Genomic DNA, 23238 nt, shown 5'->3' on the forward strand with positions numbered 1-23238 from the left:
TGTATGGCAGTTCTATTTCCAGTTTTTCAAGGAATCTCCACACTGTTCTCCATTGTGGCTGTACTAGTTTGCATTCCCACCAACAGTATAAGAGGGTTCCTTTTTCTCTGCACCCTCTCTAGCATTTATCATTTATAAACTTCTGGATAGCAGCCATTGTGACCGGCGTGAGATGGTACCTCATTGTGGTTTTGATTTGCATTTCTCTCATAATGAGTGATGTTGAGCATCTTTTCATGTGTTTGTTAGCCATCTGTATGTCTTCTTTGGAGAAATGTCTGTTTGGTTCTTTGGCCCATTTTTTGATGGGTCATTTTTCTGGAATTAAGCTGCAGGAGTTGCTTGTATATTTTTGAGATTAATCTTTGTCAGTTGCTTCATTTGCTATTATTTTCTCCCATTCAGAAGGCTGTCTTTTCACCTCGCTTATAGTTTCCTTCATTGTGCAAAAGCTTTTAATTTTAATTAGGTCCCATTTGTTTATTTTTACTTTTATTTCCATTATTCTGGGAGGTGGGTCATAGAGAATCCTGCTATGATTTATGTCAGAGAGTGATTTGCCTATATTTTCCTCTAGGAGTTTTATAGTTTCTGGTCTTACATTCAGATCTTTAATACATTTTGAGTTTATTTTTGTGTATGGTGTTAGAAAGTGTTCTAGTTTCATTCCTTTACAAGTGGTTGACCGGTTTTCTGAGCACCACCTGTTAAAGAGATTGTCTTTTCTCCATTGTATATTCTTGCCTCCTTTGTCAAAGATAAGGTGGGCACACAGTCTTAATATTACTTGCATATAAATCCTTGTCTTGGGTCTGTAATTTGCAGAACAGACAGCTGCAGCCTTCAGGAAAGTGACACTTTCCATGCCTAGCTGAGGTCTCAGACCTGGCACTGAAGCTTGGCACAGGTCCGCAAACTACAACTATTTGGCACAAAGAACTAGTACTTGCAAGTGGGCAGGCTAAATGAAGTGGCAAAAGGCTAGCTGTCATGATGGAACAGTGACAATATAGAAAAACATTGTTATGGGTGGAAATCAAGGGTGTTTTCTGATGCCTGAAGAGTTCCTGGGAAAGAACACTGAATGTGTGTTTTACAGATCTAAACAAAAATCATGGGCTTAAATGTCATAGTGAATATGTGAATGAAATATTTCATAATCTTAATTACTTTATCATATAATAAAATGATCCTTCAGTCCTTATTTGAAAAATAAAGGAAAGATGGAATGATTTGCATGGAAAGGGATATCATCCCCTCCTAGAAAAAGTTGTCCTTTACCTGCATTTAAGTTTGGGACAGATGTCCATGAAAAAATAAGAGAAGAAACTCTCATCTGTGATGTCACTTAAACAAAAGTCCGTGTAAAGATAGTATGAAATTCACTAGTGAAAATTTATCAGAACTATATGAAAAATCATACCTTATAATAGCTATAGAAAAAATAATATACAGGAATAAATATTATTTAATATATTGCAAGTATGAATAGTATTGTGCTTCCCTGGTGGCTCAGATGGTGAAGAATCCACCTGCAATGCAGGAGACCCAGGTTCTATCTCTGGTGAAGTAAATGGCTACCCATTCCAGTATTCGTGCCTGGAGAATTTCAAGAGAAACTTGGCAGGCTTAAAGTCCATGGGGGTCATAAAGAGTCAGACATGACTGAGCAACCAACACTTTCATAGATAACATTTATTTATAAAGCAATATAAATATCAACAAAATATTTGCTTTCCATTGTATACTAATTTTAGACTATGCTGGATTGAAATGCCTAATAAATTTTCACATATTTTATATGCATTGTTACCCTAATTAGTGATTTTACTTACACAACAAATGTTAACAGGAAAACACTATGAGCTCAGTACTTTTCTTATGTTTAAATATCCGTATGCTAATATATGACTTAAATTTACAAGATAATTCCCAAAATACAAAGTGGTGGTTTGGCTTAGTAATATTAACTTGTGAGAAGCTCCAACATTCCTTTGATATGGTATGGCAGGGAAGATTATTCCTGTTTTATGGATGAAGAAACTGAAGGTCACTTAGGTTGATTTCATATCTTGGTTTTCATAAATAATGCTATGATGAACAAAAGGGTGCACATATGTTTTCAAACTAGTGTTTTATGTTCTTTTGAAAAAATATCCAAAAGTGAAATATCTGGGTCATATGGTAGTTCTCTTTTTTTTCAGGAACCTCTACATTGTTTTCCATAGTACCTACATAATTTTACAGTCCTATCAATAGTGTATGAGGGTTCCCTCGTTTCCACATTTTCTTCGACATTTATTATGCCATGTCTTTTTGATAACAACCATTCTAACAAGTATGCAATAATACTAATATATCATTGTGCATTTTTTACTTGCATTTCCCTAATAGTAATGTTAAATATCTTTTCATGTTCCTATTGACCATTTATATGTATCCTTTGGAAAAATACACATTCAGATCCTCTGTTCATTTTTCTAATGTTATCTTTTATTATTGAGTTGTATGAGTTCTTTGTATATTTTGGATATTAACTCCTCATTTGCAAATATCTTCTAACATTCAGCAAGTTGTCTTTTCATTCTGATAATGTTTTCATTCAGCTGTGTAGAAGCTGTTAGTTTTATGGTGTCACATTTTTTTCATTTTTGCTTTTGTTTCTTTTGCATTATGTGGAAGACCTGGGTCTGATCCCTGGTTTGGGAGGATCTCTTGGAGAAGGGAACGGCTACCCACTTCACTATTCTTGCCTGGAGAATCCAAGGACAGAGAAGCCTGGCAGGCTACAGTCCACAGGATCTCAGAGACTCAGAAACAACTGAGTGACTTTCACACTACAAAAACATCATGAAGACCACCATCAATGAGATTACCGCATACATTTTATTCTAGGAATTTTAAGAGTTCAGGTTATACATTCAAGTCTTTAATCTATTTTGAGTTTGTGTATGTGTGTGTGTGTGTGTGTACACTGTGTAAGTTAGTGGTCTATTTTCACTCTCTGTATGTGTCTGTCCAAATTTCCTAACACTATTTATTGAAAGGACTGCCCTTTATCCTTTGATCCTTTGTCTAAGATTGAGTGCGTGCGTGAAGCCGCTCAGTTGTGTTCAACTCTTTGTGACCCCCATGGACTGTAGCCCACTAGGCTCTTCCATCCATGGAATTTTCCAGATAAGAATACCGAAGTAGGTTGCCATTTTCTTCTCCCATGTCCTAGATTAGCTGTCAGTATAAGTGTGATTTATTTCGGGGCTCTCAAATCCATTCCATTGACCTCTGTGTCTGTTTTTTGTTCCAGTGTCACACTGTTTTTATTATTATATATTTGCATTATAGTTTGAAATCAGGGAATTTGATACCTCCATAATTCTTTCTCAAGATTGTTTTGGTTATTTTGGGGTCTTCTGTGGTTCTATACAAAGTTTAGAATTAAAGCTGATCCTTCATGTGTTTGAACCGTATAGTTTCTTTTATAAGTGGAGATTTTTTCAATAAATATGTACTATAGTACTACATTCTGTCTTCTCCCTGATGGATGAGGATAAGAGGTTTGTACAAGCTTCCTGATGGGAGGGACTATCTATGGATAAAACTGGGTCTTGCTCTAGTGGTAAAGCCATGCTCAGTAAATCTTTAATCCAATTTTCTGCTGATGAGTAGGGCTGTGCTCCCTCCCTGTAGTTTGGCCTGAGATGGCCCAGTCTTAGAGTCTGTAGTCTTGATGGTAGGCTATAGGCTCCATGGTAGGAATAATGGAAATGTTCTCCAAGAGGACTTATGCCAGCATGCTGTACCTTCCAGGACTGCTGCTGCCAGTGCCCCTGACCCACAGCAGGCCACATCTCCACCCAAGACTTTCAAACACTCACAGGCAAGTCTTGTTTAGTCTCTTTGGGGTCACTGTTTCTTTCTTCTGGGTCCTTGTGTACACAAGGTTTCATTTATGCCCCCACCTCCCACCAACAGTCTCTCTTTCCCTAGACCTGTAGAAGTTCTGTAAATCAAATCATGCTCACCTTCAAACTCAGATTCCCAGGGGAATCCCTGTGCTTTTGCTGGATCCACAGGTTGGGAACTCTGCTTTGGGACCTAGAATTTTGCAACAGTGCAAGAACTTCTTTGAAATAGCTGTTCTCCAGTTTGTGGGTTGCTCACCTGGCTGCTCTATGGTGGGACTAATAGTGACTTCCTCCAAGAGTACTTATGCCAAAAAGTGTGGCATGTGGTCAGATATGCAGACGACACAACCCTTATAGCAGAAAATGAAGAGGAACCAAAGAGCCTCTTGATAAACTTGAAAGAACAGAGTGGAAAAGCTGTCTTAAAACTCAACATTAAAAAAACTAAGATCAAAGTACCTGGTCCCATTACTTCATGACAAACAGATACAGAAACAATAGAAACAGTGACAGCCTTTATTTTCTTGAACTCCAAAATAACTGCAGGCAGTGACTGCAGCCATGAAATTAAAAGATGCTTGCTCTTTGGAAGAAAAGCTATAGTAAACCTAGATAGTATATTAAAAAACAGAGATATCACTTTGCCGACAAAGGTCAATCTAGTCAAAGCTATGATTTTTCCAGTAGTCATGTATGGATGTGAGAGTTGGACCATAAAGAAGGCTGAGAACTGAAGAACTGATGCTTTTGCAATGTGATGATAGACAAGACTCTTGAGAGTCCCTTGGACACCAAAGAGATCAAGCCAGTCAATCCTAAAAGAAATCAACTCTGAATATTCACTGGAAGGACTGATGCTGAAGCTGAAGCTCCAATACTCTGGCCACCTGATATGAAGAGCCAACCCACTGGAAGACTCTGATGCTAGGAAAGACCAAAGGAGGGGAAGGGGCTATACAGGATGAAATGGTTGGATAGCATCATCAACTCAATGGACATTAGTTTGAGCAAACACCAGAATATAGTGAAAGGCAGGGAAGCTGGCCATGCTGCAGTCCATGGGGTCGCAAAGAGTTGGACACTAACGGCCAATTGAACAACAACAACATAGTACTAGAGTTGATTCATCTGCAGATAAGAAACCATGGTATAGAAAAGTCTGACTGTAAAGTTATATGCACATTTTCAATTGTGCAGCAGTCAGCACCCCTAGTCCCCATAATGCTCATGGGTAAATACGTGTGTTATAGCTCTTTGAAATATGTTATTGATATTTATAAGCACTGCATTGAATCAGTAGATTTATTTGGGTAGTATGGACATTTTAACAATATTAATTCTTTCAATCCATGGGCATGAAATATTTTTCCACTCTATCTTTTTCAATTTATTCCATTACTGTCTTATAATTTTCAGTAGATAAGTCTTTCTGGACTTCCCAGGTGGCTCAGTGGTAAAGAATATACCTGCCTATGCAAGAGATGCAGGGGACACAGGTTTGATCCCTGAATTGAAAAGATCTCCTGGAGAAGGAAATGGGAACCCACTACAGTATTCTTGCTTGGAAAATCTCATAAATAGATGAACTTGGTGGGCTACAGTTCATGGGGTCACAAGGAGTTGGACATGACTTAACAACTGAGCATCCCCCTCATCCCCCATAAATGTTTTTTACCTCTTTGGTTAAATTTACATGTTTGTATTTTATTTGATGTCATTATAAATGCAATTATTTTCTTAATTTCTCCACAGCATACTTTTATTGATTGATTTTTATATCCTTTGATTGGCCAATTATTAGTTCCTTTTTTTTTTAGTGGAGTCTTTAGAGTTTTCTATTTGCAACATTAAGTCATCTGCAAATAGTGACAGTTTTACTTCTTCCTTTCCAATTAGATGACTTTTATTATTCTTTTACTTTTGCCTAGTTGCTGTGGCTAGGATTTACAGTACTGTGTTGAATAAAAATGGTAAGGTTGGGCATCTTTGCCTTTTCCTGATTTATAGGAAAAGCTTTCAGTTTTTCACTGTTTAATGTGATTAGCTTTGGATTTTTCATATAAGCCTAAATTATGTTGAGGTTAAGTTCCCTCTATATTCACTTTGTTGAGAGTTTCTATAATAAGTGGATGTCAAGTTGTCTAGAGTTTCTTCTGCATCTATTGAGATAATCATATGATTTTAATCCTCCAATCTGTTAATGTGCTACATCATCTTAAATGACTCAAAGATGTTGAACCATCCTCACATCTTTTGAAAAACAAAACTTGATTGTAGTGAATGATCCATTCAAAGCATTGTTGATTTGGTTTGCTAATATTTTGCTGAGGATTTTTGAATCTATGTTTATCAGTGATATGGGCCCATAATTTGTGTGTGTCTATGTGTGTGGTGGGGTGGTCCTTCCCCTGGTTTTCATATCAGGGTAATGCTAGATTTGTTAAATGCATTTAGATATGTTTGCAAGGCTTCCTTCCTCTTTATTTGTGTGTGTGTGTGTGTGTGTGTGTGTGTGTGAAAGTTTAACAAAACTTGATTATTAAATCATTTTTTAAAGTTTTGTATTGGTAGAATTCTGTAAAGAAGCCACCTGGTCCTGGGCTTTTGTTTTTAGGGAGATTTCACACTACTATTTCAATCTCCTTATTAGTAGTTGGTCTATTCATATTTTTATTTTCTTCATGATTCATTCATAGAAGAATACGTATTTCTATGAATTTACCTATTTCTTTAGATTGTTGTGTCTGTTGGTGCATAGGTTTGTTTGTGTAGGTTCTTTCTCAGAACCACTTTGCTATATTCCATAGATTTTTCTTATGCTGTATTTATGTTCTCATTCATCTCTAGTTTTTTTTTTTTTATTACCCATTGGTTATTTGGTAGTATATTGCTTAACCTTCATATTTTTGTCCTCTTTTTCACCATTTTTTTTCTCGTGATTGATTTATATGTTATTACCATTGAGATCAGGCATGATTGCAATCTTCTTAAATGTCCTGAGATTTGTTTTGTGACCTAACATGTGAACTATCTTGGAGAATGTACCATGTGTGTCTTGTTCCATAGACAAGAATTTCTATTTTGCTGATTTTGGATAGGGTGTTCAATATATCTATCAAATTCATTTGATGTAGGGTATTGTTTAGGTCTATCCAGAGAGTAAAGAATTTGCCTTCAAGGAATGAGGCCCAAGTTCAATCCCTTGGTTGGGAAGATCCCTTGGAGAAGGGAATGGCAGCCCATTCCAGTATTCTTGCCTGGGGAACTCCATGGACAGAGCAGCCTGGTAGGCTAGAGTCCACAGGGTCACAATGAGTTAGACACAACTGAACAACTAAGACACACACACAGTTTCTTTATTGATTGTCTGCCAGGATGACCTGCATAGTGATGTAACTGAGTTGTTAAAACTCCCTTATTATTATGGTATTGCTTCCAATTTCCCTTTGTAAGTATGCTGATATTTGCTTTATATATTTCAGTGTTATGTTAGGTACATATACATTTATAAATGCTCTATCTTATTGGTAAAATGACTCCATTGTCTTTTATTATAGTCTTTGTTTTAAAATGTATTTTTTTTCTGAAATAAGTATATCAGTTTCTTGCCCTCTGAAATTCCATTTCTTTATGAAATGTGGATAAAACAGCATATACTTCAGTGCTGTGGGAAGTAACTGAGGTAAATGCATATAGAGTACTTAGTAGAGTTAATAAGTACTTAAAAATGTTAACCCATTATTATTAGACACAATATACTATTTTCCAGAAAGCTGTCTCCTATGTAGACTGCATGCACAATCCTGCTGCAGAGGGGCTGCAGCTGCTCCCGAAGTGTGCTGGTGGGCAAAGCTGGCCCCTAATGGCTGAAGGACCTGGTTAAAATAGCTGCTGGACACTGGTGGACAGAATCACATTCCAGATGGTTTTGTTATGTTTAGGGGACTTATCTTTCTTATGAAGGATCTTAGGGTTGGGGTGCATGAGGTGAAGTTGAAATCTCTTGCTTCTCAGGGTAACTATCCATACCTTGTGCCTACAAGACTGTGAACTGCTATGGCTAGGATATGCTATGTTGCTTTGCCTTTTTTTTTTTTTTTCCCTTGGTATGGTGCACTGCTGCACTCAGTGCCCCTGACTCATCCCAACCCAGGGATTGAACCCAGGTATCCCGCATTGTAGGCAGATGCTTTACCCTCTGAGCCACCAGGGAAGCCCAACTTCTGAGAATTGCCCTGCCCAACAGAACAAGCCTGGCCCTTCAGAAATGGTGTGGACCTAACAGAAGCAGAAGATATTAAGAAGAGGTGGCAAGAACACATAGAAGAGCTATACAAAGAAGATCTTCATGACCCAGATAATCACGATGGTGTGATCACTCACCTAGAACCAGACAACCTGAAATGAGAAGTCAAAAGGACCTTAGGAAGCATCACTATAAACAAAGCTAGTGGAGGTGATGGAATTCTAGCTGAGCTAGTTCAAATCCTAAAATATGATGCTGTAAAAGTGTTGCACTCAATAGTCCAGCCAATTTGGAAAACTCAGCAGTGGCCACAGGACTGGAAAAGGTCAGTTTTCATTCCAGTCCCAAAGAAAGGCAATGCCAAAGAATGCTCACAATACCACACAATTGCACTCATCTCATGTGCTAGTACAGTAATGCTCAAAATTCTCCAACTCAGGCTTCAACAATATGTGAACTGTGAACTTCCAGATGTTCAAACTGGTTTTAGAAAAGGCAGAGGAACCAGAGATCAAATTGCCAATGTTCACTGGATCATCAAAAAAGCCAAAAAAAATCCAGAAAAACTCTGTTTCTTCTTTTTTGACTATGCCAAAGCCTTTGATTGTGTGGATCAAAATAAACTGTGGAAAATTCTGAAAAAGATGGGAATACCAGGACACCTGATATGCCTCTTGAGAAATGTGTATGCAGGTCAGGAAGCAACAGTCAGAACTGGACATAGAACAAGAGACTGGTTCCAAATAGGAAAAGGAGTACAGCAAGGCTGTACATTGCCACTCTGCTCATTTAACTTATATGCAGAGAACATCATGAGAAACGCTGGGCTGGAGGAACCACATGCAGTAATCAAGACTGCCGGGAGAAATATCAATAACCTCAGATATGCAGATGACACCACCCTATGGCAGAAAGTGAAGAAGAACCAAAGAGCCTCTTGATGAAAGTGAAAGAGAAGAGTGAAAAAGTTGGCTTAAAACTCAACATTCAGAACACTAAGATCATGGCATCTGGTCCAATCAATTCATGGCAAATAGATTGGGAAAGAGTGGAAACAGCGGCAGACTTTATTTTGGGGGCTCCAAAATCACTGTAGATGGTGACTGCGGCCATGACATTAAAAGACGCTTACTCCTTGGAAGGAAAGTTATGACCAACCTAGACAGCATATTAAAAAGCAGAGACTTTACTTTATCAACAAAAGTCAATCTAGTCAAAGCTATGTTTTTTCCAGTAGTCATGTATGGATGTGAGAGTTGGACTATAAAGAAAGCTGAGTGCCAAAGAATTGATGCTTTTGAACTGTGGTGTTGGAGAAGACTCTTGAGAGTCCCTTGGACTACAAGGAGATCCAACCAGTTGATCCTACAGGAAATCAGTCCTGATTATTAATTGGAAGGACTGATGCGGAAGTTGAAGCTTCAATACTTTGGCCACCTGATGCAAAGCACTGATTCATTGGAAAAATCCTGATGCTGGGAATGATTGAAGGCAGGAAAAGAAGGGGATTACAGAGGATGAGCTGATTGGATGGCATCACTGACTCAATGGAAATGAGTCTGAGCAAGCTCCAGGTGTTGGTGATGGACAGGGAAGCCTGGCATGCTGCAGTCCATGATACACAAAGAGTCAGACACGACTGAATAAATGAACTGGACTGTACTTAGTATGACTGCATCTCTATTTCTCCTACCTGCCCTTTGTTGTTATCCTTTCACCCTTTGTTGTGGAGATTGTTTTCATCCTGTTTTTGGGCTCTCTTCAGAGGAAATTATCCCATATTTAGCTATCTGAGGGAAAATGTGCTTTCCACCATCTTGAATCTTCCCCAAAGGTTGCTTTTAAATTATCAAATATAAAGAAAAATAAGAGCTATTATTTTTGAATAAAATCATAGATATTGAGGCATTAAAATGTTGGTTAATTTGGGTTTAAACCAATGAAGAGAGATCTGTGCTTGTGCTTTATGCCAGTAATTGTCTTACCAAGAGTTCAGACATGGCAATCTATGGAAGAAAACCTTCCAATTGTATTTGTCAAAATACACAGTTATGACCTGTTAGTGCATCATAAAATTAACTTAGTGAGATGTGAACAATATTTAAAAATAGATTAAAACATGTTAAAAAATAGAGAAGTGCTTTCATATAGTTAGGGGAAATTATTTTCTCACACTGTGTGTGTGTGTGTGTGTGTGTGTGTGTGTAAGTGAGTGAGTAAACTGTTAAATATTAATTGAGGGTTATGCTTGAAAATGCTTGAATTTTCATAGGATACCTTACAATGAATGTAAACTAATAGATCCAAAATGAATATACTCAATCAGCTTTCAATAAAAAGAGTAAATAATCATTAATATATCTTCCTTAGAAAATAGATATTTTAAGTGAGAAGAGAATAGATAAAAGTTTCATAGATAGTTAAGAAAAACAAGGAGAACTGTCATGACCTCTGTGAAAATTCAAGTAAGTCAATAATGAAAACTAGTTAAACTTAGCAAATTAGACATCTTATTGAACAGGAGATAATCACCACTTTGTTCTATAAATTATAGGTAATTACTATCACACAAAAAAAGTTCTATCTCAATACAAGATTAATACAGAACATTTGTTCCATACTTTATAATGAATTTGATTCATGTTATCTTAGTATAAGATACTTATGTCTTAGGGTGAGATATGTCATAGTAAGTAACCCACATGTTATATGATATGTAACATTGACTTTTGCTGTCTACATGATCTTAGACAAATTATTTAGCCTCTTTATTAAATGCAGACATGAAAGTATATTTTCCTATTAAGGGAATTTTTTAAATTAAATAAGTCATTAAAAGTACTGTGAATGACACCTGGCATGTTGCTAAATGTTCAGTAAATGTGATTTTATTTTTCAAGTAGTTCTTGATTTTTTTTCCCTCAGAAACCCATAATTTTCTCGGAGAAGATATTCAATAAATAAAATTTGTTGATTTGAACTGAATTGATGACATGGGTTGGATAAGTAAAATGACTTCCTTTGTGCATATGAAGGATTAGATTTAGTGATTTTTTTCCAGGTTTATACACATAGTTTAGGGAAGGCTAGGCTTCTGACCTAGTTCTTATGACTCATAAATCAGGGCTCTTCCATGAGGCAAGTCTAATTTACCACTGAGTTAATTTTTAAAACAACTTTGCTACTCTTGTGATTATATTTTATGAACATAAAACCCAAAACTTTCTGGAAAATAGCATATTCTGTACCTAACAACTAGCTAACATTTTTTAAGTACCTACTAACTCTACTAAATACCCTGTATGCATTATCTCATTTACTTCTCATAACACTGAAAAATATGTTCTTATTATCCACATTTCAGAGAAAGAAACTGAATTTCAGAAAAGTTAAATAGCTTGATCAGAGTTGTTATTTCGCAAGTTCTAAATCAATATTTGAACCACAAATTCGACCCAGTTTTATGGGTTCTATCACCAACCTTTTCTTAATCTAACCCAGTAAAGATATTACAAAATCTGAGACAAATTTTGATTCTTCCTTTGTAGGTCCTTGCTACATACCCTTAGGAGGAGAAGCAGGATGGAGAGAAAAGGAACAGAAACCTTGCTAACCGTTCCCTGCTTTTTTGTTCATTCAGCATTATAATTTTGTTTGAGTTCTGTGGTATATATGTATTTAGATAGGTTACTAATTTTAGTCAAATAGACAATATAACTTTTAGAAATCCCCAAATAATGAATCTTCTATTAGTGTAGAACACATTAATAAATTTTATAATAAAGAATAGCTGAGTGATCTGTGGCAATAGAGAAACATTGAAAGGAAAATTAGCTATGTATAAAAATAGGATATACCTGAATGATAAGACGAGTAGAAAGATATGAAGTGATAAGTCATTATTTATGGTATCTTTGAAAAATGAATATATTTACAAACTGCAAAAGCATATTTCAGAAAACATTTCTTTATAATTCTAATGTGTTCTTTATATGTTAGTTGAGATAGAATTACAGTATTTAATTGTTTTTCTTATTTCTCATTTAAGTGTAGGTTTTATATAATGTATAGGTAGGAAATATTTCAGAAATCATACTTCAGCTATGAATTTTCTTTATTGCCCTTTCCCTCATGATTTCCTTGCTTTTATCTTTTATCTTTATGATTATGCTTTTGCACCAGAGATGGTTTTCACTTACCTTATTTGTATTCACTGCTGTGATGACCCAGACACATTGTGCATTGCTGTCATACTGGAATGGAAAGTTGGGAGAGGTAAATGTTCCACTTGGTCCTTGAAGATTAGAGCCACATGTCTTCACTAAAAGAGAAACCACATTTTAAAAGGTGAGCATATGTCACATGCAAAATCACAGCATTAAAATATCTTGCAAATAGACTTTAAATTCAAAATTGCACAATAATAACCACATTCAGTTCAGTTCAGTCGCTCAGTTGTGTCCGACTCTTTGCGACCGCATGAATCGCAGCACGCTAGGCTTCCCTGTCCATCACCATCTCCCGGAGTTCACTCAGACTCACGTCCATTGAGTCCGTGATGTCATCCAGCCATCTCATCCTGGGTCGTCCCCTTCTCGTCCTGCCCCCAATCTCTCCCAGCATCAGAGTCTTTTCCAACCACATTGAAATACGTATAATGACATTCTAATGTGACTTATCAAAATGAGAGTGGTTTTTACATCCTGAAGTTCACAAGTCATATTTTAAACATTAATTGAAAAATAGTTATGAATAAAAGTGTGAGGCATGATAAATTATTCTATGACTGTAAATAGGTTAGTTTAATTAGAGAGAGGTCATATTTATTCAGTATTGTGTTAAGAAAATTCTATAAAGAGGAAGAAATAAAGCTTTGGATTGATTAAGCAATCTAAATAGTGTTTTCCTTTCTATTTATTAAGTACACTAGGACTCATAATAGCATAATACCATAAAACTTGTAATTGAGCCATCAATATTAAAACTACTTTTTCTGTTCTTAGGACTGTGAACTAGGCCATTCAGACTGCAAAAAAAGCTACACTAAAGTAATTTTAATAAATACCTACAAAATCTGTGTTATAATAGTTCTTCAGTTTTCTAACTAATCTCTCTTCTAGTTAACCAAAGAGTTACTGACCACACTGTATCTGAGGCTTGACTTCCTTCTTGAGAGCCACAAAAGTTTCTAGGTGGTATTACTTTTGATATGCAATTTTTGCCTCGTTCCATTAAAATACTGCCTAAGTCATCTTTTTCCCCCCAATACATCAAATGTAATTCACTGTATTTTTAAATCATGTACAGTTTAACTTAGATTTTTCATATGCACATATGACTTTACATATAATCATTTTAAAGTTCATTAATGGAGGTCCCCAAAGTTATTTTGATGTGTCTAAGATCTTCAACTAGTATAGTTAAGATTTGAGCTCAGGTCTTCCCACTCCAAGTCTTATCTTTTTATCATGAAATGTGTGTCTTCCTAGTATGTTAAAAATGTAATTTTTTGCTAGTTCCCCCCCCTTTCGCTCATATTTTAGCATAAATCTATTTTTGAAAACTTTCTGGTGATTCAATGATTATTTTTAATCTCCTCTTGTTTGTGTATGATTTCTAAATTTTAAACAATATAAATGCTATTTTATAAAAAATAATTAAGTATATTTTTCCCTCAACATTAATTACCAATCTTTGCTTTTTTCATTTGCTGCCTCCCTCCTTGTAAGTCTACCATGCTCACTACTCCATTTTCTTCTCTCCTGTTCAATTTTCAATTTCCAATTTCTGCATTATTAATACTTTGGCTGATTTTAGGCTACCAAAGTTCTATCAAGGCCTTACAAAATTTCTGATGCCTCATAAAATTTTTTCCTAGATTTATTGAGACATATTGATATATAACATTAAGTTTAAGGTGAACAACATGAAGACTTAATTAACACTTCCATTACCTAACATAATCAGCATTTGTATGTGTGTGTGAATGTTTAGTGAGAATGTTTAAGATCTATTCTCTTAGTAACTTTTGAGCATGTGATACAGCATTAGTAACTACAAATCACCGTACTGTAGATTATACTTTCAGAAGTTATTCATCTGATCAACTGGAAGTTTTCTCCCTTTAACCTAGCACCTCAAGACTCACTTTTAAGAACTGCTATTCTACCATCGGACAATTGCATTCATTTTCCATGCTAGTAGGTAACGGTTAAAATCTTGCATGCTAGGCTTCAGCATTAGACCAACCAAGAACTTCCAGATGTCCAAGCTGGGTTTAGAAAATGAAGAGGAACCAGATATCAAATTGCCAACATTTGCTGGATCACAGAAAAAGCAAGAGAATTCCAGAAAAATATCTACCTCTGTTTCATTGACTATGCCTTTGACTATGTGGGTCATAACAAACTGTGGAAAGCTCTTCAGGAGATGATGAGGGACGGGAGGCCTGGCATGCTACATTCCACAGAGTTACAAAGAGTCAGACCTGACTAGGCAACTGAACAACAACAATATTCTACTCTCTGGTTCTGTGAGTTTGTCATTTTTAGATTCCACATTGAGAGCATTATACTGCAACTTCTTTAAGTCTTCCATGTTCACTAGTCTATGTTTTCCTTCACATTCCCCCCGCCCCTTTTTTTAAACTTTATTGGAGCATAGTTACTTTACAATGTTGTTAGCATCTGCTGTACAGCAGAGTGAATCAGTTGTATGTATATATATACCCCCTCTTTTTAGACTTCCTTCCCGTTTAGGTCACCAAAGATCATCGAGTAGAGTTCCCTGTGTTATACAACAGGTTCTCATTAGTTATCTATTTTATACACAGTAGTGTGTAAATGTCAATCCCAATCTCCCAATTCAAATCTCATACCCAGTTCATACCAATTCATAACCCTCTTTGGTTAAAACAAAATATGGATGCTCACAATCTATGGCAGCACTCAACATTATCTCAGAAGTTCTAGGTAATGCAATAGAGTTGGGAAAATTTTGGAAAGCACTACAAAATTCAAAAAAACAAAAAGTATCATTTTTTAACTAAATATGCTATTTGCCTACTTAAGTTCAAGAAAGTTAATAATGTGTCTACAGTTTATACTACTTTATATTTTAGACACATAAGCTTCCTTTGAAGAAGAAATGCATGTGAAAATATAAAGTTATCTTTTATAACTGTAAGAGTTGGCAATTCAAATTGAAAGATCACATTCACACAAGCAACAAAATGAACATGTAATTTTTAAAAACATTTGGCAAGAAAGGTAAAAGTCTTCCATAAAAAGAAGCATAAAAAATTTCAGAAGGAAATGAAATAAAACCTGTTGAAGTACCAAGACAGGTTGTGTTCTATGTAAGAACCCATATAACTGGAAAGAAAGGTTGCATTCTGCATGGAAAGGCTTTTTTTCTCAAAAATGTTAACATCCTGATTTTAGGGATTTAAAATGAATTGATACAAATCATGTAATTTTCATATATTCTATGTATCTAAGATTATCTTAATTCAGTGTTTTTTACAGTTATTTTACAATATTCTATATGTTTTATTCATATGTCACCTATGTTTTTAAAAAGGTAGAGAATAATGGTTAATTTATCATTTTCCAGTTTTGTTTTGGAAGTGAAATGAGTTTATATATATGGAAACATTGTGAGCTACGTAATTATCTGTAAAGAGGATAATGCTGTTTCAAGAAAATGATATAAGTATAGTAGGAGAAACCAAAAAAAAAAAAAAAATCAACCCTAGCTTCTCTATCAATATACTGTAGTCTTATTGTTCCCTCAGGTCAAGCACATACAGTTAACTATGCTCGGAAGAACATCTATGAAAAAGGTTAAATACAATGAAATATGATTTGGTTCAACTATAACCTTCAGGCATTTAAATTTGTGCTAGATATAATGTTTCAACTACTTGAGCAAGACAAGCAAAAGTTTTATTTTCTGTTGAGTAAGAAACATTCAATTCACAGGTTAAATATTATTTTTGCATGCAATATACCAACTGGGTCCTGTCTATAGTTGTCTCTGAGTCTACTGAACCCTGAAGTATCTATTTTAGTCTCTCTTCCAGAATCTTTTTTGTTTTTTTTTGTAATATTAAGGGACTTTGTTGATCTTGTTCCAACATATTCTCAGGATTTGAACATTTTATAAAGCTCCTTCCACTCACTTTCAATTCCTACAACACACTGAGGATATTTGCACTTTAAGACCTTAGTACTTGTTGTATTTCTCACTTTATATAGGTTTCTCCTCAAAGAGTTCTTAATAGTCTGTACTATCTGAATAATCTATCTAAACTTTGATTTTTAACCTTCATATACAATTGTATACATAGATATCCATATTTATGAAAAGTATATACATATACAAACGTGTACAGACACACACATACATACAATTGTTTACTGTCTCTTTTCATTATTAGAATGTTTACTTCATGAGAGCAAGGACTCGTTTTATTCACCATGTTGTCTCCAGTGCCTAGAACAGCATGTGGCACATAGTAGATATTCATTAAATATAGGAATGAATGAATGAATGAACCCATGACTAAAATAATGAGAGTTAACAACAAAGATTTAATTTTGTTTCTGACTGGTATCTCCCCACTACTCCCCAACCCATCTGGCTTTTGGATATAGTGGCAATTTAAGCTACCACCCTTTTGTAGATATTCTCTTCCACAAATGTTTCACTAACAGCTCTGTGAACAAGTAAGTTCTACTGTCTCCTGCTCTGGGCTTCCCTGGTAGTTCAGATGATAAAGAATCCACCTGCAATGCAGGAGGCCTGGGCTCAATTCCTGGGTCGGAAAGATCCCCTGGAGGAGGGCATGGCAACCCATTCCAGTATTCCTGCCTGGAGAATCTCCATGGACAGAAAAGCCTGGCAGGCTACAGTCCATGGGATCACAAATAGTTGGACACAACTGAGCATAGTTTCCTGCTCTAAGGCTGTCCCTTGGGTATGTTGGAAGACTTCTAGCAAGTAGTAATTCTTCGTTATGAGGGGTATGATATGAGGGGTATGATGTGTCTTTAACAGAATCATTAGTATGAAGTCCAAGTAGCTTTGTAGTCTGTGTACCTCCACTATCCCTGCCTCTTCTACCTCCTTTGTGTTCACACTTGAGCAAATCCAAACCATCTGAATCCCATTATTTCACCTGTAAACTTAGACAGTTAAACTATATCACCCACACCCTCTGACAGGCATACAGTGACTTTACAATTATATTATGCATTTATCTCTGTGCTCTTAATGGCTTCTCCAAATAGGTGCAAAGAGGTTAGTAGAGCTTGGAAGTTATGTTGTTGTCCAATCTCAGTGATATAGCCTTATTGTTATTAAAATGGTTTGATGGCATGTAAAAAAACAGAAATTTGTGTTTTTTAATATAAATTTATTTATTTTAATTGGAGGTTAATTACTTTACACTATTTTATTGGTTTTGCCATATACCAACATGAATCCGCCACAGGTATACACATGTTCCCCAAAACTCAATGTGAATTCAGGTGTATTTGTAATATTTCTCTTTTATTTCACCTGTAGGTTAATATTGTGATCTTCCCTAGCAGAAGTATTTCCATTTATATCTTTGAATATCTACAGTGATCTCTTTGCTCATTATCTAGGGATGTGGACACACAGTGTTAGATTATTTCTGAGAATAATCTGACATCGGCCATGAAATAAACTGTATTTTTTTATGCTACACAAGAGGTGGTAGACAAAGCAGGTGATATTAATTTTAACTTTGTAGAGTTTCTATCACTTCTAGAAATTCTAACTTGTAATTTGGAAAACTGGATGTTTTAATAAGGTATGATGATGAACACATATAACAATGAATAAGCACGAACAGCCCAAACTTTGTGAGTTTCATTAAGTCAGAACAGCTTAGACTATGTGAGATGTACCAACAAAAAATTTACTTTTTTAGGATTTCTGATGGGGCCCTGTGAGGTATGATGATAAATATTGCTAGGAAAACACCTAAAATGACTAAAACTGAATGTGTTTGGTATTTAATGATGAACAACTTCTAGTATTCATTGAGAACTGAACATGGAGTGACATGTGGTTACTTCCCCACATGAAAGGGAACACTCCCTGATCTCACAGAGGTAAACTACAGTAAATATTACTCATAATTTCCTTCTAATCTGTCTCAAGGAGATCCAACCAGTCCATTCTAAAGGAGATCAGTCCTGGGTGTTCTTTGGAAGGACTGATGCTAATGCTGGAACTCCAATACTTTGGCCACCTCATGCGAAGAGTTAACTCATTGGAAAAGATCCTGATGCTGGGAGGGATTGGGGACAGGAGGAGAAGCGGATGACAGAGGATGAGATGGCTGGATGGCATCACCAACTTGATGGACATGAGTTTGAGTAAACTCAGGGAGTTGGTGATAGACAGGGAGGCCTGGCGTGCTGCGATTCATGGGGTTGCAAAGAGTTGGACACGACTGAGTGGCTGAACTGAACTGAACTGAATCTGTCTTTGCCCAAACACCACCAGTGGTAACTGAACTCTCTTTTTACTATCTGTGCTTTGCAACAAAGTTGATAGCTTCTGTTTTTATCATGAGATTAATTAAAGCATAAAGTAGGGCTTTTATTATACTGATTTGAATTATTTTCTTTCCAAAAAAACTATCTCCTGGGACTGAGTAAGAACCAGGAGAGGAAAAATAAAGTGGGGATAGCACCTGACTGAATAATTTTTTAAATGTAAATTTTTTTTGGATTTCATGGTAGGGAAGTAAGCAAATGATATGTTATAAACAAGAAGTATTTGATCTTGGGTGCTTTAAAAAATCAGACTTATTATAGTTTTAGAAATTTTAGTAAGAATGTAGCACTTAAACCTTTTTATGTCCATGATATAAACTGATATTTAGCTTATATTGTAAGCTTACAGCAACTGATACAATATAAAATGATAACACAATATATGGCAATAAATGATAACACAATATATAATGTAATAGATTAATGTTACAATGCAAATTAATATTTTTATTATTTACTAATCAAACACATTCCAGATATAAAAACACATATGATTGAACAGTTGAGAACTTTTGTCTAGAGAATGTAATCATTAAGCTGTTCACTGAAAATAAAAAAGAACTTTCAAATTTAGTGGATTTTTTTAGATGCTATATTTTTAACTAATTTGTGAAAGCTGAATGCTGTATGCTAATTATTCTGAAAATTCACATATTCCAAAAACATTAAGTGAGTGGATATTCTGCTTGATACAGTGCCAGAGACTGAAAGTGGCAAGATAAAAAAGAGAGTCAAGGTCTCTGCCCTCATAGAGTTTATAGTCTAGAAGAGACGAGAAATACTAAACTAGGAGATAACATTGGATTTACAAGATACTACAGGGAGGCCTGCAATGCTGTGATTCATGGAGTCGCAAAGGGTGGGACACGACTGAGCGGCTGAACTGAACTGAACTGATGGGCATAATAGACCAGGAAAGGTTATTGAAGTAGATAACAGATCAGGAAAGATTACTAGGAAGTAACATAGAAAAATAATTGTTTTACTTCTATGTTTTGTGCCCCTTCCCATCTAGTAATTTGGCATTTTTTTCTCCAGTGGCTTTTATAGACAACTATAAAAAGCAAACATAAGAAAATTGACGGTGAACTTGTATATAACAAAGTACTTGTTTCTATGTAACACTTTTAGAGACATTATCTCTTAAAATTAATATGTGATCATTACTATTAGAGATAGTTGAATGGAAACGCTTCAGGGATAATCTAAGGAAAAAACAATCAACCCATGTTGGCAGATATATATGTTTTAAATATAAAACAACCTACTGATAAAATTACCAACATCCACTGGATCATTGAAAAAGCAAGAAATTCCACAAAAACATCTCTTTCTGCTTTATTGACTATGCCAAAGCCTTTGACTGTGTGGATCACAATAAACTGTGGAAAATTCTTCAAGAGATGGGAATACCAGACCACCTAACCTGCCTCTTGAGAAACCTGTATGCAGGTCAGAAAGCAGCAGTTAGAAATGGACATGGAACAACAGACTGGTTCCAAATAGGAAAAGAAGCACCTCAACGCTGTATGTTGTCACCCGGTTTATTTAACTTATATTCAGAGTACATCATGAGAAACACTGGGCTGGATGAATCACAAGCTGGAATCAAGATTGCTGGGAGAAATATCAATAACCTCAGATATGTAGATGACACTACCTTAATGGCAGAAAGTGAAGAACTAAAGAGCCTCTTGAAGAAAGTAAAAGAGGAGAGTGAAAAGTTGGCTTAAAGCTCAACATTCAGAAAACTAAGATCATGGCATCTGGTCCCATCACTTCATGGGAAATAGATGGGAGAACTGTGGAAAGTATCAGACTTTATTTTTCTGGCCTCCAAAATCACTGCAGATGGTGACTGTGGCCATGAAATTAAAAGACGCTTACTCCTTAGACTCTGATGCTGGGAAGGGTTGGGGGCAGGAGGAGAAGGGGACGACAGAGGATGAGTTGGCTGGATGGCATCACTGACTCGATGGACGTGAGTTGGCAATGGACAGGGAGGCCTGGCGTGCTGCGATTCATGGAGTCGCAAAGAGTCGGACATGACTGAGCGACTGAACTGAACTGACTGACTCCTTAGAAGGAAAGTTATGACCAACCTAGACAGCATATTACAAAGCAGAGACATTACTTTGTCAACAAAGGTCCGTCTAGTCAAGGCTATGGTTTTTCCAGTGGTCATGTATGGATGTGAGAGTTGACTATAAAGGAAGCTGAGCACAGAAGAATTGATGCTTTTGAACTGTGGTATTGGAGAAGACTCTTGAGAGTCCCTTGGACTGCAAGGAGATCCAACCAGTCTATCCTAAAAGAGATCAGTACTGGGTGTTCATTGGAAGGACTGACATTGAAGCTGAAACTCCAATACTTTGGCCAACTGATGCGAAGAACTGACTCATTGGAAAAGATCCTGATACTGGATAAGGATAAGATCCTGATCCTGATAGAGGATAAGATGGTTGGATGGCATCACCTATTCAGTGTACATGGGTTGGGGTGCACTCCTGGAGTTGGTGATGGACAGGGAGCCCTGGCATGCTGTGGTTTGTCAGGTCGCAAATAGACACAACTGAGTGACTGAACTAAACTGAACTGATAAAAAATGACTTTGAGAAAAATCAAATGGGTCAAGAAACTTAGAAATTTAAGTTGGAAGTTATAGGAAGTACAAAAGATATATGAGTTCAAACAGAAAATAAATACTTTGAAAGGTATGAAAAATATTTTATAAATTAAAAATTAAAATGGAGGACTTTGTAAACAAGCAAATAAAATGCTCTGAAAAAGAAAAAAAATTGAAGAATTAATTTTTAACTGAGATCAGAAAAGATTTGCTATAAAAAATGAATAAAACTTGGTAGAAATTTATTATCAAAGTTGACAAAGGAAAATAGGACAAATGAGAATTCCACCAGAACTAGTGTCTGTTCTCTTAACAGACATAAATAGGAATTGTGAAGTTTTCAGACAAATAATAAACAGCTTTAAATAATGTACAGATATATGAGTTAATTATCAGAATTTTAGTCTCTCTGCATCATATTTGGCATAGTTCTTGAAGGACAATGTTCAACTATACTTTATCTTTCTCTTGCATTCTTTCTTCCTGGGAAGGGAAACTCCTAAAAGTTTGGAAAGCTTCACATGAAGTTATTTTTATTATGAAGTGAAATCCTACATTAGCATTTCCTCTATAACAATCTAAACCCAAAAATGTAGATTTAAGCAATGCCTTGAAATATGGTTACAATTCTTTCAATATTTCAGAATCTCATTTTGTTCTTGTTTTATTTGTTTAGTAACTATTTAATATAGTACACAATTTCATTACCTGAAAAATACAGAATTAATAAACTAAGATCTGTATTGAACTTCAAATAAATGCATATAGAAACAGTTCTCCAAATCAATTAAAATTCTCATATTGTTGACTGTTAGTCATGAAACACACACACACATACATATACACATGCATCTGAAAGTGAATGATAAAACCTATTTAAACTAGTGCCTGGAACTGAATAAGCAGTACTTATCCCTGAATAAGTAGTTCAGCTCAGTAACATTTAATTGGACATCCTAGTCTCCATGTCTTCATGAGATGCTGATAAAATATCAGAAGTAGAGTAACAATTAGGACTAATCATCAAATAGATCTGAGTGTCATCTGCAGAAGAATGAAGGTCTAATCCATGTCTTCACTGAAAGGAAGCATATAAATATGGAATAATACTGAAATGAACCCAGAGCAGGGAACTGAAAAACAGAGAAGAGGCTATGAAAGGGACAGAATTAAAATTAGCAAGAAGCAGACTGCACAGGATCAGATAAATCTGATTAAAACTCAGCAAATGCAATTTATATTAAAAAGGAGAATCAAGCACACAAATTTTCAAAATATAAAAGTTTTTTTTTTCTTTCCTAGTTCTTGGATGTTAGTAATTTAATCTAGTCATTAAGGTCATATTTACATATGATACGGCCTCTCCTTGAGGTTTGCAGCATGCCATTGGTATTAGGATGAGAGCACACATGGCATCAAGTCAGTGATTTTGATATGTGATTTATGTGAATTAATGTTTTATTATGCTTTATGATAAAAGTAAAAGAAAATCCAACATAAACTAAGTTTATCAATAAGAGGGACAGATTAGGTGGTAGGATAGAATGAGATAAATTATCATGTACAATATACATAGAAACCATAGCATTCTTAAGGCCATCCAGTGGGAGAACAGGGTGGAAGAGAAATGGGAAGTTGGAAGAAAAGAAAGGAATAAGAATACGATGTGAGTAGGAAGACGGTATGTGGTGAAGAAGCCAGAGTTAAAAAAAAAAAAAAAAACCCTTGAGCAACTGGAAGGACAAAGAATTTAACAGGTAAGAGTATGTAATACTCAATTTCAAGCTGTTTGCCTACTTTTCATGTAGACAGCCCTCCATTTCAAATTATCCAGAAGATTAATTGAGCAAGTTATCACCAAGTTAT

General features: G+C 35.6%; 1 protein-coding gene across 1 annotated transcript in view; it reads right to left on the reverse strand.

Moving 5' to 3' along the window:
- Positions 1-23238, reverse strand: part of LOC108637478 (CUB and sushi domain-containing protein 3-like) — a 207682-nt gene that overhangs the window by 64499 nt on the left and 119945 nt on the right. The window contains exon 4 of the mRNA XM_018058092.1: positions 12351-12472. Coding sequence (XP_017913581.1) covers positions 12351-12472 — 122 coding nt within the window. The remainder of the gene's footprint in view (positions 1-12350; positions 12473-23238) is intronic.

Source organism: Capra hircus, chromosome 14 (assembly GCF_001704415.2).
Source record: "Capra hircus breed San Clemente chromosome 14, ASM170441v1, whole genome shotgun sequence".
Taxonomy (NCBI): Eukaryota; Metazoa; Chordata; class Mammalia; order Artiodactyla; family Bovidae; genus Capra; species Capra hircus.